At 45.8% G+C, this 22905-nt stretch overlaps 1 protein-coding gene across 1 annotated transcript; it reads right to left on the bottom strand.

The window, feature by feature from the left end:
• Positions 1-389: 389 nt before the first annotated feature.
• On the bottom strand, positions 390-12826 carry LOC146184100 (chromosome-associated kinesin KIF4-like). The gene is made up of 6 exons (XM_084608484.1): positions 12733-12826; positions 9199-9389; positions 5424-5591; positions 4157-4418; positions 3457-3567; positions 390-571 (listed from the first exon to the last, which is right to left on the bottom strand). The coding sequence occupies exons 1-6, from the start codon at positions 12824-12826 to the stop codon at positions 390-392; spliced, it is 1008 nt and encodes a 335-aa protein (XP_084464610.1).
• Positions 12827-22905: the final 10079 nt, after the last annotated feature.

Below are 22905 nucleotides of genomic sequence, written 5' to 3'. Positions count from 1 at the left end.
CGGGTCCTGATTGTCTATCCGGTGAATTTTAGAAAACAAAATCTGCTCTATGCCCTGCCCTACTCCAAATTTTCGAGACTACCCTACTGAAAACCAAAAGTTATTCGTGGCAATAACCTCATCAAATCTCATCGAATCGCATAGACTCTCATACGGTGCACATCGTTATAATAAAATATCGTAAATAATTTATGATAATGTACAAGAAGCTATGAGACCTTATGCAATTATATGCGACTTGTATGTGATTTCTTATGAAAATTGAGTGAGATAGTGTGAGAAAATGTGGTTATTGTCTCATACAATTTTTTCAGTAGGGCAGTAATCACCCAAACTTTAAAGATGCTATTTTTAACACAAAGATAGGCCACAGTACACATCAAACGGGATCACACCTGCTGGCCAAGTCGGGCGATTCGTGCTTGTGTCGGATCAAAGTTGACAACAGGCTTGTTTTTTATCCTTCTAGCCCAGCCCGCGTAGCGTAATGTGCTGAGGGTCTCCTCCAGGTTGCTGTCTGCAGGGCAGATGCAGGCAATCATCACAGTGTGGCTGTTGCCCCCCAAGGAATCTAGAGAAATAAAAATGAACGAGGAAGAGGAAACTCAGTGCTAGGAAGTGTCGCATCTGTAACGTAGTTACCATAAACCACGTATAATGCTACCTCCAAACGATAGGTTGCCTAGTCCACGAACATACAAGGGACATCGAGAATCACGTTTTTAAATTACTTTTAGCAAATATTGGTCCTCCAAGTCTTTCTGGTTATATTGGCAATAGTTCAGTGGCAAAAATATAACTGTCGCTCTGAAAGCTAAACCTAGAAATATCTCTTAAAAAGCGTCCTTGGAAAACAAAGGACAGACCGCCGGCGTCTAGAACTGAATTTCAGCGCACCATGACCTCGCGTGTTCGTTTCTGAATTGTTTATTGACGCATGCATTTTGCTCGTAAAATTGGCTGGCACTATAGTTTCACCGATATCCCTTTTCTTGTCTTCTAGCTTTAGAAATCTCCGAATTTGGCAAGGCTCGCCTCAGTGTGACTAGAAATTGGAAATTTTTCGACGCAGACCAATACGTACTCAGCGTCCTTTTAATCACTGTAGAGCCTCCCCACTTGTAGTCGCCTTATTTTAGTTAAACCCTCGTGGCAATTAAATGCTTCTTATCAGAAATGGTTCCCATTTTTGAGCCAGCTAGGATTTACTTATACCTCCAAACTTACAATGTGCAAAATGAAGGGGCATAAACAATAAAATATGCTTTATCAGCCATAGTCTAAAACTCACAGCACCTTGTTAGAGGGTCAGAAATCTTTCTGCATATTTCGAACAGTCCCTAATACATCGAGGGAAACATACGTGGTGATCCCATAAAAATGTTACTTGTCCCGTATCAGCCGAAATGTACGGTTGTTTAATGGTATTCAGAGACTCAGACGGCACTAACAAAATGTCTTATCACTGTGTTCTCACCATGGCACGGGTGATGCTGCACAGTTTTCCTCCTGAGTGTACTGTCACACACATTAGAGCGTAGCTGATGTATATACCATGTTTAAGCAACAGCGGAAAAGGACAGAGACGAGTGGAAGGAGGTACACAACGACGGTGGAGGTGCACAAAGCATTTGTGTACATCCTTCCACTCGTCTCTCTCCTTTTGCACTGTTACTTAAACATGGATGATCACCAACTAGCCCAAACCTCCGTTCTTCTACAGCTGATGTGTAACCCCTCCCACATTGGTCGCATGCTCAGACTCGCATGATTTTACCATTGCTGTTCGTCGTCTGAAAATTTCTAACACCGGCTTCAACCCTTTCAGAATATAGTGTGGCATCTTTCTCCGTATACTCAGTCACTGGCAAAACCCTTCCCTGTTACCCTGGTACTTTCGTAATATGCATCTTCTAAGAATGCAATGCCACAAATGCCAAGGGTTGATCGGTGAGCTTTCACCACGGCGCAGCTTTTAGACACACACACAGACAGGCAGGCAGCTGCCAGTTGTAAAAAGAGCACATGATGGGCGCATGGTAAATCCCGCCTAATCTGGAGCAGAACAGTGCAGTTTGCATTGGCGAGTCTCTCATGGACAACACTACCATGCTGACGTCTCGCACAAGTCAACTGCTATGCCTTGCAGCTGCAACGCGCACTAATTTAGTATAGGTACTGCCACTACTCTCACGGCGAAGTGTGAACAATTATAGACCTTTAGTATTGTAAACTATTGATTGTGGATCTAAGAGAAAATAGTTTAGTGTCCCGTAACTAATCATCCGAGTTGCATCATCCACAATCCCGCTATAGTAAACTGGAATATATGAAAGTGAAACTCAGCTCTTATTTTTTATTGCATAAACGACTCTACATTTTTTCATTTATACTAAAGCCGTTAGTATTTAGACATGAGTATAGTAAAAGGGCACCAAAACATAAATACCTCAGGAGATAGGACACCAGGCCTCCAGGGGAGCCCCAAATAACAAAATTTTGTTCACCAATATCACGTCAATGTCGTAGGATAAACTTCTGTCTTCCATATTTCCCATTTATGTGTAGCCCTGTCTGTACAGTGAATATGTTGCTCTCGTCAATCTTACTCTGATTTAGCAATGTGCACATATAAAAATCACTAACAAATCAAATACGCTAAGAGTACGGTGCCGTACAATATAGTCGTAAGCAGCAGAGGTGCAGATTGAATGTTCCTAATATCATATGTGTGTGAATTAACAACGTTAGAGGAAAATAAAAAGGTTGGGCATTACTATGAGGACACCCTTACTAAACACTGACTAACAATACCTCAATCTCACAACACGTAATTCTCGAAATACTTTTGAAAATTTTAGATCAAATGTCATTCTAAATTACAAAAACAAAGCTCTATGAGAAAACCTGACACCGACAATATTAAATTCTGGGCAGTTCAATTCGGTTGCTGCGCAGCTGGTTGCTGCAGAATCGAGAGCTTCTCAATACCTGGGCCAAACTACAGCTATAACCCAAAGCAAGGACACAGCGAAAGGAAATAACATCAGTAGTCGCTAGTATAAGTCAAGATATGTGAAATTAAAGACCTGAACTGGGATAAAAATGTCCGTTCGCTGTCAGTGCACTTTACTTAACGATGTTTAAGTGGACTGAGAAAAACAACGTGAAAAATAAAAATTTTCGTGAACCTCCTTAAGGCACCCATGTTTGTCCTGCAGAGTTTTGTGGATGGAGCCATGACAGACAAAGGAAGTGGAAAATGTAGTCGTTAAATGCAATCCGCATTATTAACTCCAAGTATTGGTCAAAGCTGCGCTCTCTAAAACTTGAGATGGTGGTGAAGAAAGCAATTATTGTGCGCTGTGCACAGTAAAGTACACAGTATGTGCCACATTCCCAATGCGCAACCGTGCAACCCAGGCATGATCCCAGCCAAAAAATGCTTGTACGTACCCTGAAGCAGCCTCGTCAGTTTAGAGTCTCGGCATGGTACGTGGGGGTCGCCATCGCATAGAGCGCTGATGACATTGCCAAGTGACGAGAGGCCTCTGTTGATTTTGATTCCTGTGAACAAATTAGGAGTACACACTCATCCATCTTTTGACACTGATAATGAAATGTCAGCTAAGGGACAACCAAACAGCTAAACCCTAGAACACGATATGATTTGATATCAAGCGCTGTATCTTTGAAAATGAAATACTAAATTACAACCGTGTGCTGTGATCGCAATGGATAATTTACTATTACGCGTAATTCGCTTATCACAAAAGCCATGTAGGACACTGGTTAAGACGTCCTGAGTCACTTGCGTGAGCAATGAAGCAAAGTATTGAACCTCGTAGAGAAATATTCAACCCTACATGTAGTGTATGAAATCTGGCTTTCAAGCCAAATTATCGAAACGTCGACTATAAAAGCTGCATGGAGAACATGGCGGACTAGTGCTTGCACAAAAACTGTACATTCTCGTCCAAAAATGTCGATATCACTGGATATGTTACGGAGCGTAACAGTAGCGCACCCTCATCTGAACTATTCTGCCTCAGTTTGACTACTGTGCCTTTTTACCTTCCAGCTGCTCACCCTTTCCCAGCATTAGAGCCATCCACCAACAACTAGCAGCTTAAACATTGAAACATTGGCAACAAACCTTCCTTGAGCCTTTCGCCAACTGTCTTAGTTTTTCCAGCTCGTTCAGATCCAGCGAGATCCACTGTATGGAACTTGGCTATCCTTGTGGAGACACCATCTCCTTTGTCCCGCTGCTCTACAATCATGGTGAAGATTGCGTGAGACCGAGATGACCGCAAGTTCATGTTGGTCGAAGCTGTGCTTCGAGATGCAGAGGCATTCTCGAGGAGCTGGATTGTCTCTTCGGGAGTGGTCACACTTACTTCCGTCAGGTTGGTCAACTGTTCATACAAGTTGAAACAAAAGCACAGACAGTGTATCAGCAAGCGTTCGCGCTCAACGTGAAAGCTGAAAATGGGATCAAAAGAAAGAGCGAACATTTCTAGTACCACCCTTTTTTCATCTGCGAATAAGCATGCAAGGAACATTTCACTGTTCAAAAATACCAAGTATAGAGATTTCATCATAAGTTGAAGGCGCGAAACCGAACACGGGCACAAGAAAGGCAACGGGAAGGAGCGCTTCGTCCCGTTTCATTTCTTGTGTCCATGTGCGTTTTCGCGCTTTGAACATGAACTCACCAACTAGCCCGAAAAAACGTTATTTCAAGGTAGATATTTGGTCACAGCCCTTTTATAAGTTTAGGAGAAGGAAGAGAATACATTTATTGTGAGGCTGAAATGAATTGTGAAATGAAAATGGGGATGAGATGGCGCTGGGTGGCAGACCCCATTCCAAGACGCTATTGGCCGCTGCCACTGCTCGAGCTCTCTGGATCCGGGCCCGGTCCTCCAGGTCCGAGCTGGACAGGGCCGCCTTCCAGCCCTCCCTAGTTGGACGTTATAACTGCTATATTTGTGTTTTTCTGGCAAGCCTAGACCATGTGGGATAGGTCAGCATACTGCCCGCAGAATTTGCACCTACCCGTGAATGCCGGATCCACGTACGTATTTTAGTATGGCGAGATTTTAAAACACCCGGTTTGAAGCCTTGGCGGCTCACGGGAGCTCCCCCCTGCAGATGCGGAAATGAGTTTCCATCTTCGCATAAATTATGAGCGGGATTGTTATAGTTGCTGCGGTGCAACCGGATTATTTTAGCGGAACCACGGGTAGGAAAGCTCGGGAACCGCGTGAGCGGTCTCGTTCCCCTCCACCGTCTGGCGACCGTACACCCACATTATTTGTTTTTTTTTTACAAGTAGCTGAATCTGAATTGCTCGTATGTGCCAATAATATTCTGCAGGTGAGTGGCGCTATCGTACCCCGCACGTAATTTCGGCAAACCTGTTGCGAGTCCAACATTATATACGCTGCGTCGGAGTGGGTGGAGGCCAGTGCAATCGCCACTTCCTCCAACATCAGCGCGTCACTAGTTTTTACCGAGAGCCCGTTCACCTGTCTTTCTTCGTACACAACAGTGATGGTGCAGATGCCGTCCTCGCGGGGGACCCGCTGCATCCACGTAACATATATGTGCCTCTCTTACTGCCATAGTTATTTTGCATAAATGCTGCTCTGAGGCTTGCAGCTTCCCCTTATTATGCTCCCAATTCATGTTTCTAGAGCAGCTTAACCGTCCAAATATTTTCCACATATCCCAGATGTCCACTATGTTTTCGATGACGGGGAGATGATGGGGAGAAGCCCGAGAATTAGGTCTCAGAGGTTTTGCCTGCCTATGCTGGTCACGGACAGCTTAGAAATATGCTTTGATCTGCGGGCCTCAATCTGCTCCCGTATGCTATTATGGATCCCGATTTGGAGCAGGCACTCCGCATAGGTTCTGGCAGGGAGTCCTAGCGCCTTTTTAACCACCGCCCGAATCACCGCGTCAAGGGTTCCACGGTCGCTCTTCCTAAGCTTGAGATAGGGCGCCAAGTACTCCCCACGAGTGACGCCGAGCGCCTAAACCAGGCAAACGGTTTCTTGTTCAAGACGTACACCGTTCTTGCCGGCGATCCTGCCAATCATCCTACTAATTTCACCGCAGGTGGACTTTAATTTTTCAGGGCCTTGTAAGTGTTACCCAGGTTATCAATTTGCAATCCCAATACCCGAAGTATGTCCATTTCTGGTATCGGATTGCCGTTAACGTAAATGTTTATGTTTTGTCCTAGATCATTAGGTTTTGCAATCTGCAAGAGTTCTGATTTATTCGGAGCGCACCCCTCTCTGAAGGCTCCCACCATCTGCCCTAAGTTACCCATGAAACGACCAGATGGTAACATCGTACGCGTAGATGGCGTTGCGTACGCCATTCACTGGCGTTGAGCTTCTCTGGGAGCGCTATGAGGGCAACGTTAAAGATCAGCGGAAAAGAACAGCTCCTTGAGGCGTTCCCCGTGTTCCCATATCGATTGGCCCGAATTTTTATTGCCTAAGCAATACTACGCCAGGTTTCAACCCATAGCGTAAATCTGGCCGGTAGCCACGTTTGACCTTTACAGCGACCCCAGATGGGGCCCCTCTTGAAGCCGTCGGGTAAACCCGGTCGGTAGCCCGCCGTGCCGCGGAAGCAGAAGAAGAAGAAGAATAAGAACAGAAAGAGAAGCTACGTCGGCTTTGCTTACGCAACCTATCGCATGGAACTAAAGCTAAACCTCAGCTAATTTTTTTATTGCCAAATCTGATATAAGATTTCTGATTTTCTAAGTTTTTATGTAGCTAAAATATTTCTCGCCGCAATTGTTGCCGTTTGAAATTTTCACTTTTACAATACTTAACGTCTTCAAAGACCATCATCAGGTCCAGGGTCAAAATCGCCTTGTCTCTGAACTCTCTAAAAGGGGATCAATAACTTCCCTATTGATTTGGTGCAGTACATCCTGCGCTGATAAAAGTGGCCGGAAGCCGAACATGGAGGGCGGCAGCAGCCCATGCTGTTCCAAATAGTCGGACAGCCTTTGCCTTACTGCCACCTCCATGAGCTTATCGGTGCATGACGTGAGAGTGATTGGTCTTAAATTTTCTTTTTTATCTTTATGCCCGGCTTTGGGATGAACATTACTATGGATGTTTTCCAGTCATTTGGTAACATCCCGAGTCCCAGCAATCATTACTGGCCGTAAAATCTTCCAGGGTTTGATCGTTGAGGTTGGCCAGAAGGCCGGCCGTTATCAGGTCGTCTTCCGGTGTCGTATCTCGCCTCATACTCATTAATGCCGTTTTTATTTCTACGACGGGGAATTCTACATCCTAATTATGGTGTTTTTTCTCTAGTGCATGTTCTAAATTCCTCATCTTCATCTACGGTCGTACATTATATTTCTTTTAGTTTGCCGGCGAGCTGTGATCCGTGCCTTTGAAGTCATTGAGTACCCTCCTCAAGTTACTGCTTTGTTTGCCTTTGGATTTATTAGGTTCAATGAAGCACCTCCCTACCCTACTGAAATAACTGTATGGGGCAATAACCTCACATTTTCTCACACAATCTCATTCAGTTCACATAAAAATCACATACAAGTCGTATATAATTGCATAAGGTCTCATAGCTTCTTCTACATTATCATAAGTTATGTAGGACATTTTATGATAATTATGTGAACCGTATGAGAGTCGATGCGATTAGATGAGATTTTATGAGGTTATTGCCACGTAGAATTTTTGGTTTTTCAGTAGGGTACTGAAGACATGGGAGGCAACATCCTCACATTTTCTCACACGATCTCACTTAATTCGCATAAGCAATCACATACAAGTCGCATATAATTACATTAGATCTCATATACTCTTGTGTATTATTATAAATTATGCGAAATATTTTATGATAATGATGTCCACCGTATGAGAGTCTATGCGATTAGGCGAGATTGTGTGAAGTTATTGCCTGGTAGAACTTTTGGTTTTTCAGTAGGGCTGACAAGGCTCCATGTACTTTTCCTGCTGAGGGTGCCTCAGATGGAATCGCATCTGGATATCCAGATGGTTTTTGCTTGAGATCACGCTTATGTTTCTGCCTGTTTAGTTAGCTGGGAAATTCTAATTTTAAGCTTACAGTTCTGTATTAAGGTTTAAGAGCGCAGCACAATGCATAAGCACTGCATCATTGCTAATGCGGGTACCCCAAAATAGGAGCAGCCTATTATAATCACGTAACTATATAATCATAGCCGACGTACTTCGAGCTGCACGCTCCTAATCATGCTGTTAGCCCAAAACAATTTAATGCACTAGTGAAGTCTTACCCTTATCGTGCCAGCGTGATCCTCCCGTATCGTCAATGGTTCTCGGAATGAACTTTTGGAGAATAAATAAAAAATATTTTCCTTGCATATCTGCGAGAAAGTAGAAATGACATTAAATCCATGACAAGCCAGTTGTACAACTACAAACCTGATGCCTCCTACATTTAGGTTCAGTTTGTATCTCAAAAGCATGAAAGAAAATTCAGTTGCACTAGAATATTCGCCTGCTTATTCAAGGAATTTGCAGCAAAATAAAGAAAAAACCCTTGATGTAGGCATAACATACAGGGTTACTTCAAGAGTAATAGGCATATACACAGAAAGCAGAGCATAGACAAGTAAAAGCTTGAAGGGCCAAGACTTCAAGCAAATGATTCATCAGCCAGATTTGATGACTGTGCTTGGTTTGCCCACAAAGTCTACTACGATCGCGCTCGAATCGAAACAGAGCTGGATCTTTTTGCCACTCAGATTGCTAAATTAAATAAACGCCAAAATCCCGCCTATGTGGTGGTTGTGTAAAAGTTTAAAGTCAGTAATTCCTTCAGAAGCAGCATTCATGTATTTTGACGACAAACGCAATGGCGCAATCTCGTTGTGCGATGCTTAGGAAATGGTCGAATTGTGCAACACATTAGTGAACAAAGCTTCTCTATTTATAGGGAACTAGTTCAAGAAGCACCACTTGGGAATGAAGTCTTCATCTCAACAAATATATCGGTGGCGTTTCACTCATGACCTGATTATCGACAGTCATATATACCTACAGCAGAATAGCTCTCACAGTTTGGCTCTTTAAACTTTATTGGCCATATTTAGTACATTTTCGCGAAATACACGTCTCGTATTTGCTGTCTTGCATACAATGCACTCACCTCGAGGAAAGTAGCTCGCACAAGGAATATTTTCTCTGTGCTTGTCGTGATATGCTTGAAAATATTGTCAACTATCCTGGCGATAATGCTCGCATCGTCACAGCCGGTGTCATTGGAAGACGAGCGCGTTCCGATAGTGAACGTTTTTCCAGAGCCCGTTTGGCCATAGGCGAGAACGGTGCCGTTGTAGCCTTGAACATAGAAGATACATTCTTGGTTTCAAACATAATCGCTGACGTGAACTTATTGAAAATGTAAAATTTGATCTAGCAAGTATAAGCGGACGGGGGCCTCATAGAAAATTAGCAAAACGCACAAACTATACCTACAACTAAGAGATGCAAAGGGGGCGCCTCATTTCCTGACAAATTTGGGTATGACGACAATACGGACACGAAGTTAAAAAATTTATAACGTGAATCTGCTCAAAATCAAAGTCCGAGACAGCCACTGCATTAGCTTAGGCGTGCATGCGACGTGTGATGGATGTGCACGGTCTGGATGCGATGTAGAGGGCTTGGAACCAATGGCAGCCGTAAGGCTTTCTCTTTTTGAGAGCGCTCCTGATGAAAAAATGATTACAGAATGCGCATTCTTCAAAGAAAGCCCCAAAAAGAATAGAAAATCACTTTTGCCTAGGCCCTCTTGGTTTTCAATGCCATACGTCTTCTCTCGTGCACACACCTCGATCACGGCGATTTCAGCTTACAGACGCCTAATAGAAATGTGCAACACGTACTAAACTGTTCAGTTTTGGTGCACAATATGATGCATATTGTTGCTACTTGAGAAGCGCATTACACTGCCAGTGTTTGTGCTGTCTCCAGATTGAACTCTTGCTGCATGTTGCACTTACGGTAGTTCACCAACTATAGGCAAATGAAACAGTTATGTGGGCAGAGGAAAAACGGTATTCAATCCTTTATGACTTTTTTGTGTCTGCTGTAATTTCATTTATGGCATGAGAGAAATCGAACACTTTTTTGTTGCAAATGCTTAACCACACGCACTCTTCAAATTTGCTGGGCTGGCTCAATACCTCGCTACGTGTGGCTTTCAAACCAGCCCCAGGACAAGCTTTGCACGCCATCTCGGTAGCCGGTTTCTTCTCATGCTAAGTTGCCAGACTTTCGAGCTGCGCTTCGAATGTCGCCGCCTTCATACGTTTTGACAAGGTTGGACTAAATACGTTAATTAGGCCTCCATCCTAAGCAAAGCCTAAATCACCCGTTACATACTTCGCTAAGCCTAACCATACGTACAAAATACGCGAATTAAAATTTAATTCAATGAACGCTAGATCATATATTTATATCCATTTATGCTCTGAGCAAAGCTAAATCACCACTAAATGCTTTAGCTGCTACGCAGAACCTCCCCTGAATGAACGAATCTGGCTCCAAGAATACACTAGGGGCCCTCCTTTCGGCATGGATTGAGCGAAAATGTAACTATATAATTTATAGGCTTAGTTTGACATTCGATGACACTAGAGAAGCAGATAAATTATGCTGTTCAGCAGATAATATGCGGCAGCGATATAGTGCCATGGCAAGTTCTACACCGTAAAATGCACCAGAGGTATTTATAGTGAGTTATAATCCTGGCATGCAGGACATTTACTCCCGTTCGCCTGCCAAGGCTTGCTAAGGTACAGAATTTGACTCGTTTGAGATGTTTCAGCTATCAAATAGCACATTTCATCTCTTCCATCAATAGATGGGTTTATTGACATGGAAGGCAGAGAGGCTGGCCGGAATGTTTAAAATATGACCTGGTACTCTGCCCTGAGGAAGGGGAGAAAGAGAGGATCAGATGGGTGACGATGTGGGAGAAGGCCTATGGAAAAATTATACAAGCACCATAGTTCGCTTTACAAGCTCGAATCGAGTCTGGTGGCGCACCAAAAACGGCAGACAGCCCGCACTGCCTGGACACCCTTCCCCTTGTCCTTCCAAGCGCACAGCAGCAGCTCCTCCGACAGAGGCCTCTTATCCAAACGCTTCGAAGAAACGGAGAGAGCAGTTCTTTCACGCGCATACATCAAAATATGTTCTGTGTCTATACCGTTCTTTTAAGACAAAAACCTTTCAAGGATCACGTCGAAAATCTCGCGCACGCGAGATTGGTTCGCCGGATGTGTCCGGCAGACGTCGCAATTGGTTCTAAAGTCGACATAATTTATCCGGCCAGGACGCCGAAATACGTTTTGACGTCGACATAATTTCCCGATTCGGCTACTTAAGACTAGTTCCTATAAAAGTCCAGTATGGTCCATGTAAATCCTTTCAGTCTCGCGTGTCAAGCAGAGGAGTCCTAAGATGCCGATGTCACCGACCACGACACCAAAGGAAAGAGAAACGAAATTATAACAAGTACACAAAGACAATATACAGGTAGAAGAGAAGAGGTAGAAGAAAAGAAGGTGCAAAGGCTCTCGCCATTAAGCTCTTAAGTGAAATTAAATGCAATCCTGTAATTTGTTTGTAACTGTGTTTTTGTTGTATCTGAATGTCCATTGAATTTACAGGATAAGGAGCCTCACTGTCTGAGGATCGTCTTTGAGTCTCTTCGCCTCTCAAAATAATAATACATGTACAGGTGCTGCTAAATTTTGTTTCCATTGAAATTCAGCCATTGTGCAGTCATTTCAAGTCACAAAATTTTGGTTACTGAGAAAGTGTTTGCTACGGCTGCAAATACATTACAATGTTTAAATAACGTAGAAAATGTTTTATTCTGCATCTGGAGGTAATGTAAACCAGTGTAATGTGCATGCATGGAACCATTTCTGTTTGCTGTGCGTGTTTCGGAGCTACTCACAAGAAGACATTATTGAAAAATTCCCACCGATTTTAATAAAGCAACTTTTTCACGCATTACTGTTGTTAAGCGCCTTTCTCAGCTGTTTCTTTACTCGTGGATTAGGAGCGCGCTGGCACACATTGGCCATCTTACGTCTTGTGTTGTTGCGGTGCTTCGTCATGCTCTACACAGCACCACAAGAACAGATAAGTGGTGCGGGAACACTGCGGTCTATCATTGCTTTTCGGAGCATGACTGCAATGACCAGCGTTTTGTTCATTACCCTTAAATAACGTTTAGCGTGCAAAAGTTCATTTAATTCATCATGCTAGGCAACAAAATAATTCAGCCTAATTTAGCTATACTATCTTACTACCTTAATAACGTCTTCTAGAAAATCAACCACCTACACGTCACTACCATACATAGCCACCAAGGCAAGGGAAACCAGAAATACTAGTTTAACAAGATTTGTAGGCGCTTGAAAAATGGCGCTAATCTCTCATTTCAGAAAGGTAGCGAGTTCATCAGAACCTGACGTTATGACAAATGTAGTAACAATTTTGGCACTACAACAATGCGCCAACACCGTTGTTCTCTTCAACGACCATGCAAGAAAGGTAAATAACGATGCTGCTACATTTTCGTGTCTCCAGAACAGAGTTTAACCGTGGGATAGAAATGAAAACTTTTAATCGTTATTTTTGTGGGCAGTCTTTATATGCTCACCTTCAAATATCCTGGGCAGCAGGCTGGAGACGCATGCCTCGTAGACCTCAGCCTGGCTCGATTCTTCACCGAAAACGTAGTCAAATTTGAACATTTTTTCACCACGTGAAACTATAGTCTGTTCATTCGGCACTGTCCGTGTGCAAACTTGGCACCCTTCCAGTACTTCATTGGACACTAGTGGGCGGCAGCGCACCGCCACTTTCACGGGGATAGTTTTCTCCATTCCGGTTTTGATTGAGCAAGAGGTCTGCAGAGAAAAATGATAATCGAAGGGTAAAACTTTGTCCGAAAGCAGCTAACGAGGAAATGAAAGAGAAACTTTGGAGGTACAGCAGTAGCTTGAAACATTACTACAAAGAGGTGTGCTGCGCATCTGGCATTGCAATGAGTTGCCGCAATTCACTGCAAATTCAAAAATGAGCCGACGCATTCATTCAAGAGCCTCACAAATCCGGTACGTTTAAATTCATCAAGCTTCTCCAGCGCTTAAAAGCAGATGAATGCGGAAAAAACAACAACAGAGAATTGCTTAAGGAATACATCTATGCTCGATTTAAATAAGCAGGAACAGAGAGAGTGGTTGAAAGCAGCAACCAGCTGACGAATCTGCCCGTGCACAACTATGGCGTCCCTTTCATGCTTTTAAAGTGAAAGCTTTCCTGGCTTAGTTCCGCGAGTTTCGTCGTGGTCGGCCAAGGCTTTAAATGCGCATGCGCCATCGCTATGGCAACCAGCTGCGTCGGCTCTCCACGCCGGATCTCCACAACGGCTCCGGGCTCCCGCATAACAACGTGACTAGCCGGAGAGCAATATACGCAGAAGCCTGCGCACTTGCTAGGCAGACGCACCATGGGGGTGAACGTGGAGCGCATGTGGAAGGTCAAATCCAATCTGTTTATATTAGGCTTTGGAGAAGGAAGGCGAAGAATCTTGGCTAGGCATCTCGGAATCATGGACACCTAATCTTAATTAGGTCAAGGACCCTTGCAGGCCAAACTCCCGGCCACAGCAGCCTTGGCTTTCCTAGCGCATTGAAGCTCTCGCGTCTCTTAGATGTCAATCATAAGAGAAGAACGGCGAAAGCCTACCCCTCATCTCCTATCATTTGTCTCCCATCGCTAAGCATTGTTACTTCTTTTTAGTTAGTTGCGGACACTCAAGTCGTCGTTTGAAGTATTGGTCGTTTCGTAGTCATGATGAGTCATGTCTAGTCATTTTAGTGCTTACCATTCATAGCTAAGCATTTTCACTCATTTCCAATTAGTTACGGTCATTACGATCGTATACTTTTGCATATTGACCATTAGAAGTCATTTTTATTCATCTTTAATTATCATTATTAGTCGATAGGAATAGCCATACTCTATCGAGGCCTATAATTTTTATTATTTACCTACCACCAGTAGTCGCTTTATTTCATAACCTCCCTGATTTTGCGCCCGCTATTTGCGAGTGACACATCAGTGCACAGTTGCGATACACAGGCTACGCGCATAGCTTATTCATTTCTAAAAGTGCTGGAATTAAACAAGGACCGAGCGAGAATACGGAAACACACACAAGGGCTGCTTTTGCGCAGCTTTTCACTTCATGAGCCTAGAAAGGTTTTCGCATTAAAAAAGGTATTCGCATGCTGCCAAGACGTCAGTGACCGCTAGATCCCCAGGTGTTCGAAATGATTCGGTAGTATTCCACTATGGCACAACTTTCAGTACCTCCTACCTCTCTTCCCTTAAGGCGAGGTTCCGGAGTGCACCGAGAAGTGTGACAAATACCCCGCCTTTACGTCTTATAATCTGTATGCTGTGCGATCTCAGTGCACGTCAAAGACCCGCAGGTGGTCAAAATTACTCCGTAGCCCTCTACTACTGCTCCCATTGGTGTTTTCGTTCGCACATTTCTACTGAAAGCCCTGAAAGAGCCCTGAAAGGGGCGGCCCTGAAAGAGCCGTTTGGATGCGCAGCGACGTGACGGCGTGGCGAACACAACGCCCTGCACTCGTCCGTGGCCCTTTGCCGTGCACCGTCAACAGTGGTGCACTACGTCGTACAGAGTGCCTGGTTATATGCTGCCCTGGATGCTGTAGCGATGCTTCCACTGTAGACATTTACGAGGGTTGCCGCGATGATCTTGGAGAGCTGATCGATGCTGCGATCCCTGACATGGGCTGCTGCGTACAAAGAAAATCCTCGGCCTCTTCGCAGCACACAGGAAACGGTGCTGTAAAAGAGTAGAAAAAGTTGCATTATGAACATAGCGATTTGATGAATGCGCAACATATTACAAAACTTTCGACAAAGAAATCTGCGTTCTTGTACCTCAATCAGGGTTGAGAATGCGCACGGCAGACGTGCGCCTCAGCATAGCAGTCAGGCAGCGGTTAGTTGCCGACGGCAGATGTTTTCGTGGAGGTCTCCATAGGTCGTGGCCGATTTTTTTTTTTTTTTTGAACACGAGGAGCGTCCATGCCACGAGCTGCTGCTGCACGAGGTCCTGGAAGCATGTGGGGAGAGACAATAGCGACACAGCACTTATAAATAAGCAAAATGCGAGACAATTTTGCGCAATTTATACTTGCCTTGACGGTGCTTGCGATCTCCCGCAGGTCGTCGCCATTATCAACATATCGGCGTGCCGAAAGCGCATTCACGTAAACGCGCAGGCCCGCCATCGTCGAGCACCTCGGTGACCGAACGCGCCGGTGCCATGCAGCAGCGAGATCCACGAACCGAATGCCGGAATCGCGCGCCGCGCGCGTTGCCAGAGCGGGGGGAACCTAGCTATTTCCTAGAGCGTCTAGACAGTCTAGGGACGAAAAAAAAACAAGCAAACCCAGATTTTGACTACGTCACGTCCGGTTAAGAGAGAGAGAGAAGTGGTTCTTATGAGGAAGATGGAAAGGGGGATCGGCGCGTTCAACTGTCTCCTTAAGCATCGAGCCCGACGCAAAAAACGTCACGCCAGGCCGCGGCGTGTCCACCAATCAGCGTTCCCAGCCGAGCTACCCCTAAACGCTTCTGCTGCGCCGTGTGCGCCGTGTGCGAGTGTCGTCTGCTTCTACTCTGCGTGCTGCCCAGCTGCCTGTCTGGTTATTATTATTGTTTTTTGCGCTTGTTTTGACAGACTACAAGGGCGGAGAACTTCGTTACACTTAGACTGCATCAAGGCAAATATAGAAATATACATATGTAGTTTTGTCTCAGGACCAGTTTTGTTGTAATTAATTTTAACAAGCATTTACGTAGACATACGCGGAGTGCGATTTGTTTATAAAGTACGCATAATAGCCGTTTTACTGACCGGAACATAAGCAGAAGATATATACCAGTACAGCGTACTTCACATTTTCAGCGGCCAGTGATCTTTCAAAAATCTTTACATCGTCGTATACGCTTTTGTGTACACTCTCCAATGGCCGTTTCCGAGATGCGAGTCTTGAAGGTACTTTTGGAAAATTAGTTGCTGCTGCTCAAGCCAGTCACTTATCGTTTGGTAGGTCGTCGAGGCCGCCGTGGCCACCTACTCCACGACGAACGAGATGCGACGCGAGAAATTCGGACAGAGTCCGTGAATGCACGCTTTCAAAAAAAAAAAAAAAAAAAACAGAGAGCACGAGCGGCGGCTATCTGCCCAGTTAGGACATTGGAACCAGGGTGTCCCCCAAGTCCCCCCCCCCCCCCCTTTTTTTTTTCTTCAAGGGAGGAAACGGAAGGGTGATGGGGGCAAAACTCATTAGCTTTCTTCCGCACTACATGTTTCAGAACCGGTGAACGAGGTGTCCGCTCTTTCGTGAAATAGCGCGGTGCAGCTTGTGGAACAGTGTGAACATGTGTGTATGCGCTTCCCTTTCTGTCCCGGCGCCTCGAAGTATCTCCACGCTCGACCACCCATACGCATGATACCTGCCATTTCTTTTTTTGTTGTGTTTCCGACTTTGCGTGCGGCGTCTGCGACAGGACGCTTGGTGCACTCAAGCTCAGAAGACGGAGAACGAGTTGGAAGAGTTTACGAACAGGTTGTAAATAGTGTAGCAGCAGAGCGATAGCGAGAGGTAGTGCCGCGCGGCAGCGTTTAGGCGAGGTTCGCTAAGCAGACTTAAGGCTACACCCAAACGGTTCGCGCTTCAGATATGAATCTTAAAGAGCTGATTGAGGCTGGCACCCAGATGGGGTTGTCCGGTGCCGAACTGCGCAAATGGGTTAGCCAGAGAGAAAAGGAGGAAAGAGAAAGAGAAAAAGAAGAACGAGAGAAGGCTCAAAAAGAACAAGAAGGAGGAGGAAACAACTTTATTTAACGCATTGCATTAAGCGTTAAGAATGTCCTAGGCCAGGGTCACCAAGGCCAACTGATCTTGCAGCTGGTCAGAGGCTAACCAAGCCCGCCACGTTGGGGGAGGAGGGTGTGGAAAGTGAGGAGATTGGAGGGCGACAGGGCATGAAAAGATGCAATGCTCCAAGTTTGCATAGTGTTCTGGGCAATTTGGGCATGCAGGGGAATGTATGATTCTGTATAGAAAAGATCGGGCAGGAGTAAGCAGTGTATTTAGTTGTATGCGTCTAAGAATGCGGATTTGCGTGGTAGTGAGAGATTTATCAGGAAGAGGAAGTGTACGGAGTGTTTCTCTAATGTCGTAGTGAACGTTGATTTCTTTTTTGTAGTGAAGAGTAGTGTCCCACGTTGGTGGATAAGGCCAGGGAATCCCAGGCGCCCGGTGTTGAAGTTCGCGGGCAAAGCGATGCACTACCTCATTGCCTGGGATTCCAGCGTGACCAGGAATCCACCTCAGTGTTACAGTGTGGGGACGTAGTTTGGTAAGAGCTCTGTGTAGATCATCGTGTAGTTCTTCAGGAATGCGACCCGTGTGAATGGCGCGTATAGCTTGTATTGAATCAGTGTATATGGTATATCCTGAAGGGTTAGGGGGTGCTTGTGCGAGGTCTTGAATACTGGTAACTATTGGTAGGGTCTCGAGAGTCGCTGTAGGAGGAGGATCTATGTAAGGACCAAGGGTATGCGTCACTACATCGATACAGCTCTGAATTGAGTAAGTAGCCGCTCCGACGTTAGTTCGTGATGCATCTGTGTAGATGATCGTGGAATCTGTCGGGTGAACATGGTTGGAAACGCGAGCGGAACGTCTGCCTGTGTTAGTGTCGGGTGCAACGTTTTTTGGAATGGGAATTATTCTGAGGTTATCCGGGAGCGAAGAAGGAAGGGTAATTATAGGGAGGTCTATAGGTTTGAGTGCAACCTGCTGTAGTAACCAATGTCCTTGTTTGGTGCTAGAAAGACGTGCCATTTTCCGGTCGCGATGTTGTTGTATGAGGTCTCCCAGGGGCAAGAACAGCCCCGTAGAGTATAGGCGCTCCGTGGACGTATGTACAGGGACGTTAAGGGCGGCCTTGTGCAATATGTGAAGCGCAACCTCAATCTAATGTCTTTGGCGACAAGTTAGTGTAAAGTAAAGAATCGTATATAAAATTTTGCTAAGTGCTAATGCATGGACAAGCTGCCTGACTTGACCCTGTCGTAGCCCGGCGTGCTTATTGACTATGCGGCGCACTAGATGCGTAAGCTGATTGCAAATTTTAACGGTTGTAGATACATTGGCCTGATTGGTTGACTCATGGATATGAAGTCCGAGGATCCGGCAGGATTATACACGAGGGATGGGGTGACCTGCCATTGTGAGATTGATCAGCTGGTTATGTTGGCGTTGATAGCGAGTTTTTGCAATCAGCAGCAATTCGGATTTTTCAGGTGCGGGAGATAGCCCTATTTTATCAAGGTAACTAACGACTGCATCGATACCTTGCTGTAGGGTCTCCTCTACTGCTCCAGGAGACCCAGAAGTGCACCAAAGAGTAAGGTCGTCTGCATAGAATGTGTGTTTTAGGTTTGGGATAGACGCTAAAGTACGAGATAGGGGAGCCATTGCAAGGTTAAAAAGGGTGGGTGACAGAACAGCGCCCTGAGGAGTACCACGTGTGATGGGGAAAGGATCAGATATCGAATCGGGGAGACGGAACTTGGCCGTACGGTCGCGGAGAAATGCTGTAAGGTAGCCATGCATCTTTAGACCACAGCCAGTAGAGGCAAGGATGTTTAATAGAGGATCGTGGGCAAGGTTATCAAAAGCTTTTCGCACATCAAGGGCCACTATGGCTTGGATCTGGGAAGTGGGCGGAGGGTCAAATTCGTGCATGAGAAGAAAAAATAGGTCCTGAGTAGACACACCTTTTCGGAAGCCAATTTGTTGAGGGGGAAAGAAATCTAAGGATTCAAGATGAGTCTCGAGCCGATTGAGCACCATCCGCTCCATGGTTTTTCCCAGGCATGATGTTAAAGAAACTGGGCGGAGGTTTTGAAGCGCAGGTTTTTTGCTTGGCTTTGGAAGTAGGGTTATAAGTGATTGTTTCCAAGATGCTGGGAGTGTGCTTTCTTCCCAATGTAAGTTTATAATGCTCAGAAAATGTTCTTTGTCCTTGTGAGAGAGATTTCGAATGAGTGAGTATGTAATCTGGTCTTCACCTGGGACTGACTTCCGCTTTAGCTGTTCTAGCGCCCAGTCGAGATCCCAGAGGGTAAACGGCTGATCGAGTTCCACATTGGAAGCACCAGTGTACGGAGTATAAAGGCTGGGTAGGGGAGGAGGAATGTAGAGATCGCGGAGTTGGGCTGTTAAGGCATCCGCGCCTAGTTGAGAATAGTGCTTCTCGAGAGTGGGAACAGGCGCCGGTTGAGGCCCGAGTAGTTCTCGGAGTAAATGCCAGGTTCTTTTTCGATTTAGTGTGCCGTTAATGGTGTTACAAATTTTGTTCCATTGATTGGTGTCAAGTGTAACGCAGTGTTCTTTAACCTGTCGCGTCAAATCGATGACTCGGTCGGAGAGGCGAGCATTGTTGGGCTGAGTGCGAAGAGTGCTCAAGAGTCGTTTCCGCCTCTTCCAGATGCGTACAAGGTAAGGGTCCGGATTATCTGACGGGGCTGAAGTGGAACTCTCCTGCGTAGCTTGTTTCTGAGCATGTTTGAGTGCTTTTGTCCAGCTCTGAAGACTGCCAGTAGTATGAGAGGTGTCGCGTATAGTGCGAAAGGTATTCTATTTTGTGTGGGAAATTTTACGTTTACGCGGACGGGTACGGCTAGGGACAGTGATGTTAATAATGTAATGGTCGCTGAGCAATTTTTCATCTGTAACTTGCCAGGTGACCTCTCGCAGTCCGCGGCCCACTGTGAGGTCTGGCATGGTGGATTGTTGGTTCCTGTAACCTTCCCGGGTAATGGAGTTTGGGGTGTTATAAACAGTTAATTGAGCTCCGTTTAATGCGTCGTTGAGTATACGGCCAGGTCGGAAGGTGTGTGGGTAACCCCAGATAACGTGCGGGGCATTAAAATCCCCACCTATCTAGAAGTCGGAGTCTCGAAACAATCTTGCAGTAAAGTGCATTAGCGGTTTGAAAAGCGTGTACTCTGTAGGAGGGTTATAAAAATTTAGAATGGATAAAGGGCGAGATAAGTGATCAGAATACAGTGTAAATGCAATAAGGTGACGTTCACGACGACTGGGGACTTCAATGGCCTCAAATCGGATGTCCCGACGAATATAAGTGCTCACTAATGGGGCACAGTCGCTGTCATGCGCTGCATGCAGGGCACGGTAGCCCGGAATACCTTTAAGAGCACGCGATTCTTGAATGAGAATGACGTGGGGCTGCGAGGGTAAAGTCAGGAGCCATTGGATAAAGAGTGTTCGATTGGTACGCAGGTTTCTGCTATTCCACTGTACAATGTGTATGTGATTGTTCCCTGCCATTCTTAAGCTACGTTAGCGCTCTTCTCGGGAGGGACAGAAGAGGATGCAGCAGTTGCTTCAGGGGATGTAGATGGACGAGGCCGTTTAAGAGAATGATTTAGGAAATCCATGCGTTCGTCATCCTGCAGGAGATTGCTAAGGAGGGTATGCATGAGTTCGAATGCTTGGCGAATGGCGGAAATTTCTTCTGCAAGGTACCAGATAATAGGGTCATTTCGATCTTTTATGTGGCCCATATAATTCTCAGATGTGATAACTGGTGTGGAATCGGAAGATGTATAAGAGAAAGGTTTGGGAGGGGAAATGGGAAGTGGCGGGCTCGGCTTACCCGGTGGTGGGAGCGTAGCTGGCTTGAGAAGCGGACGTGAGGCAGCTGGCAGTTCTTGAACTTCTTGATGCCAGACATTGGTCCGAGGGGGTGGTGCCGTCTCTTGATTTGCATGTGACAGAGGGGGGAAGTCCTCGCGAGTCGGAGGATGATGGGGTGGCGTATTCTTCTTGTCAGGGTGACCAGACATTTTTTGTCGCGTAGTCAATAGTCGCTTTGTAGTGGGACGCTGGGAATTAGATGGCTTTTTCTGTTCTTGGACAGAAGGTTCCAGCTGTTCCCTGAGACTCTTCCTTCGGTCATATGCAGCCTTGTGGCTCTTTTGGTCTTGTTGTTTCTGTACAGGGCAGGTGAGGTCAAAAGTTGGGTGGGTTCCACCGCAGTGGAAGCAATAGGCGGAGCAACGATGTGGTTCATCTTGTTGGCTGAGCTGGGCTGAGCAGGTGGGGCAGCGTTGATATGTCGGAGGGTGAGGGCAGTTCAGCAGCCGATGACCATATTCACGGCACCTGCTGCACTTCAAAGCATTTGGTCTTTCAGGCTTGCATCTGTACAAGACGCGGCGGAACAGAATTTGTCGAGGTACATGGGTGCCTTCAAAAGTTATTAATACAGACTCGGTCTGTCCCATCATACGAGCAGACAGGATCGTCGCATGCCACGATTCAAGGCTTTCTAAAAGTTCGGCTTCTGAAAGACCTTTCTCGATTCCATGAATTACGCCCCGGCACGATGCCACCGGGGCCGTCATGTAAGATTGGATGTTATGAGTTTTGGCTCGGATGGATAACGAGGAAAGTGCTGCTACCTTTCGGGCGGTCAATTCGTTGGTGGTCTTCAGAAGGATGACATTCTGGTGGTATTTGATTTGTAGAGTCAGAGCCTGTCGCTCATGTGGCGCCAAGTCTGCTGCTGAGGAAATTTCTTGAAGAATTTCGTAGGGTTTAACCTGGGAGATATTGAGTGTACTTGGTGCCCTGATTACGACAGTTTTCAGCGTTGAGAAATGTGTCGCCGGAATCTTTTGTTTGCCTTTCCTCTTTGGGGTAATCCAGTCAGACGCATCGAAATCTTCAGAGGTATGAGCGCGTTCTTCTCTGGCGTCTGAGGCATTGGCGCGTGCTTCGGCAGCGTGGAAACGTGTTTTTCCAGGAAATTCATCGACGGCACGTGGCGGCGGCGGTGTCGTTGCCATGGTAACACAATCGAGATCCGTGGCAAGGCTTAGCGAGCCTCGGGCATCATCGGAACCTATATATGGTCGGTTCTTAGCCAAAAAGCTATCAAATTCAGCACATGAGGAGTCAGAATGATACCAGGTACTTGCCGAATGACGTGAGTTGGGCGATGGAGGTCCCAGGGCTGATGGTCTGGCAAAAAGACGGCAAATTCCGGAGCTCGATGTTCCGCCGTCTGTTCTAGTCGACGCCACCTAGCGTCAGCAGGAGAGAGAAGAGGAATTTCAGCGGGAAAAGGAATTACTTACTATGAAACTTCAGCTCCAAAACTCAGGGAACAACGGTTTTGCTGAAGTACATAGCCCCAGTGAAGGACATATATCAGCTTGCGGATAGACGCAAGTAAATTGATCCCGAAGTACGACGAGAGAAGAGACGATCTCGACGCGTTCCTCTTGCGCTTCGAAAAGATCGCCATTAATGCAAATTGGACAGACTGTGAGTCTGCTACCGTCTTGAGCACTTGCCTTAGTGGCGAAGCATTAAGTGTATTTGGAAGACAATTCCTCCTGAGGATGCAGGCAGCTATAACAAGGTGAAAGCTGCATTACTTAAAAGGTTTAGATTTACGACGGATGGGTTTCGTGAGAAGTTCAGGACTGGAAAACCTATGGACGGTGAAACGGCAACACAGTATGTTGCGCGATTGAGTCATTATTTTGACCGCTGGACTGAACTCTCAAAAATTAAACTAAAGTATGACGCACTTCGCGAACTCCTAATTAAGGAACAATTTCTGGGCAGCTGTCACCCTAGTCTGTCACTTTATTTAGAAGAAAGAAAAGCGCATA

The sequence above is a fragment of the Amblyomma maculatum genome, chromosome 7, assembly GCF_055883805.1.
Source record: "Amblyomma maculatum isolate TAMU_Amacu chromosome 7, ASM5588380v1, whole genome shotgun sequence".
In the NCBI taxonomy this organism is placed as follows: Eukaryota; Metazoa; Arthropoda; class Arachnida; order Ixodida; family Ixodidae; genus Amblyomma; species Amblyomma maculatum.
Note: the sequence above shows the minus strand (reverse complement) of the source record. Positions and strands in the feature narration are given on the sequence as shown.

Excerpts from the sequence above, each read along its gene's own strand:
- LOC146184100 (XM_084608484.1), bottom strand. The coding sequence starts at position 12,826 with ATGTTCAAATTTGACTACGTTTTCGGTGAAGAATCGAGCCAGGCTGAG. Across the intron at positions 9,390-12,732 it reads GCTGCCCAGGATATTTGAAG|GCTACAACGGCACCGTTCTC; the intron begins GTGAGCATATAA and ends TCTATGTTCAAG. Across the intron at positions 572-3,456 it reads ACTGACGAGGCTGCTTCAGG|ATTCCTTGGGGGGCAACAGC; the intron begins GTACGTACAAGC and ends TTATTTCTCTAG.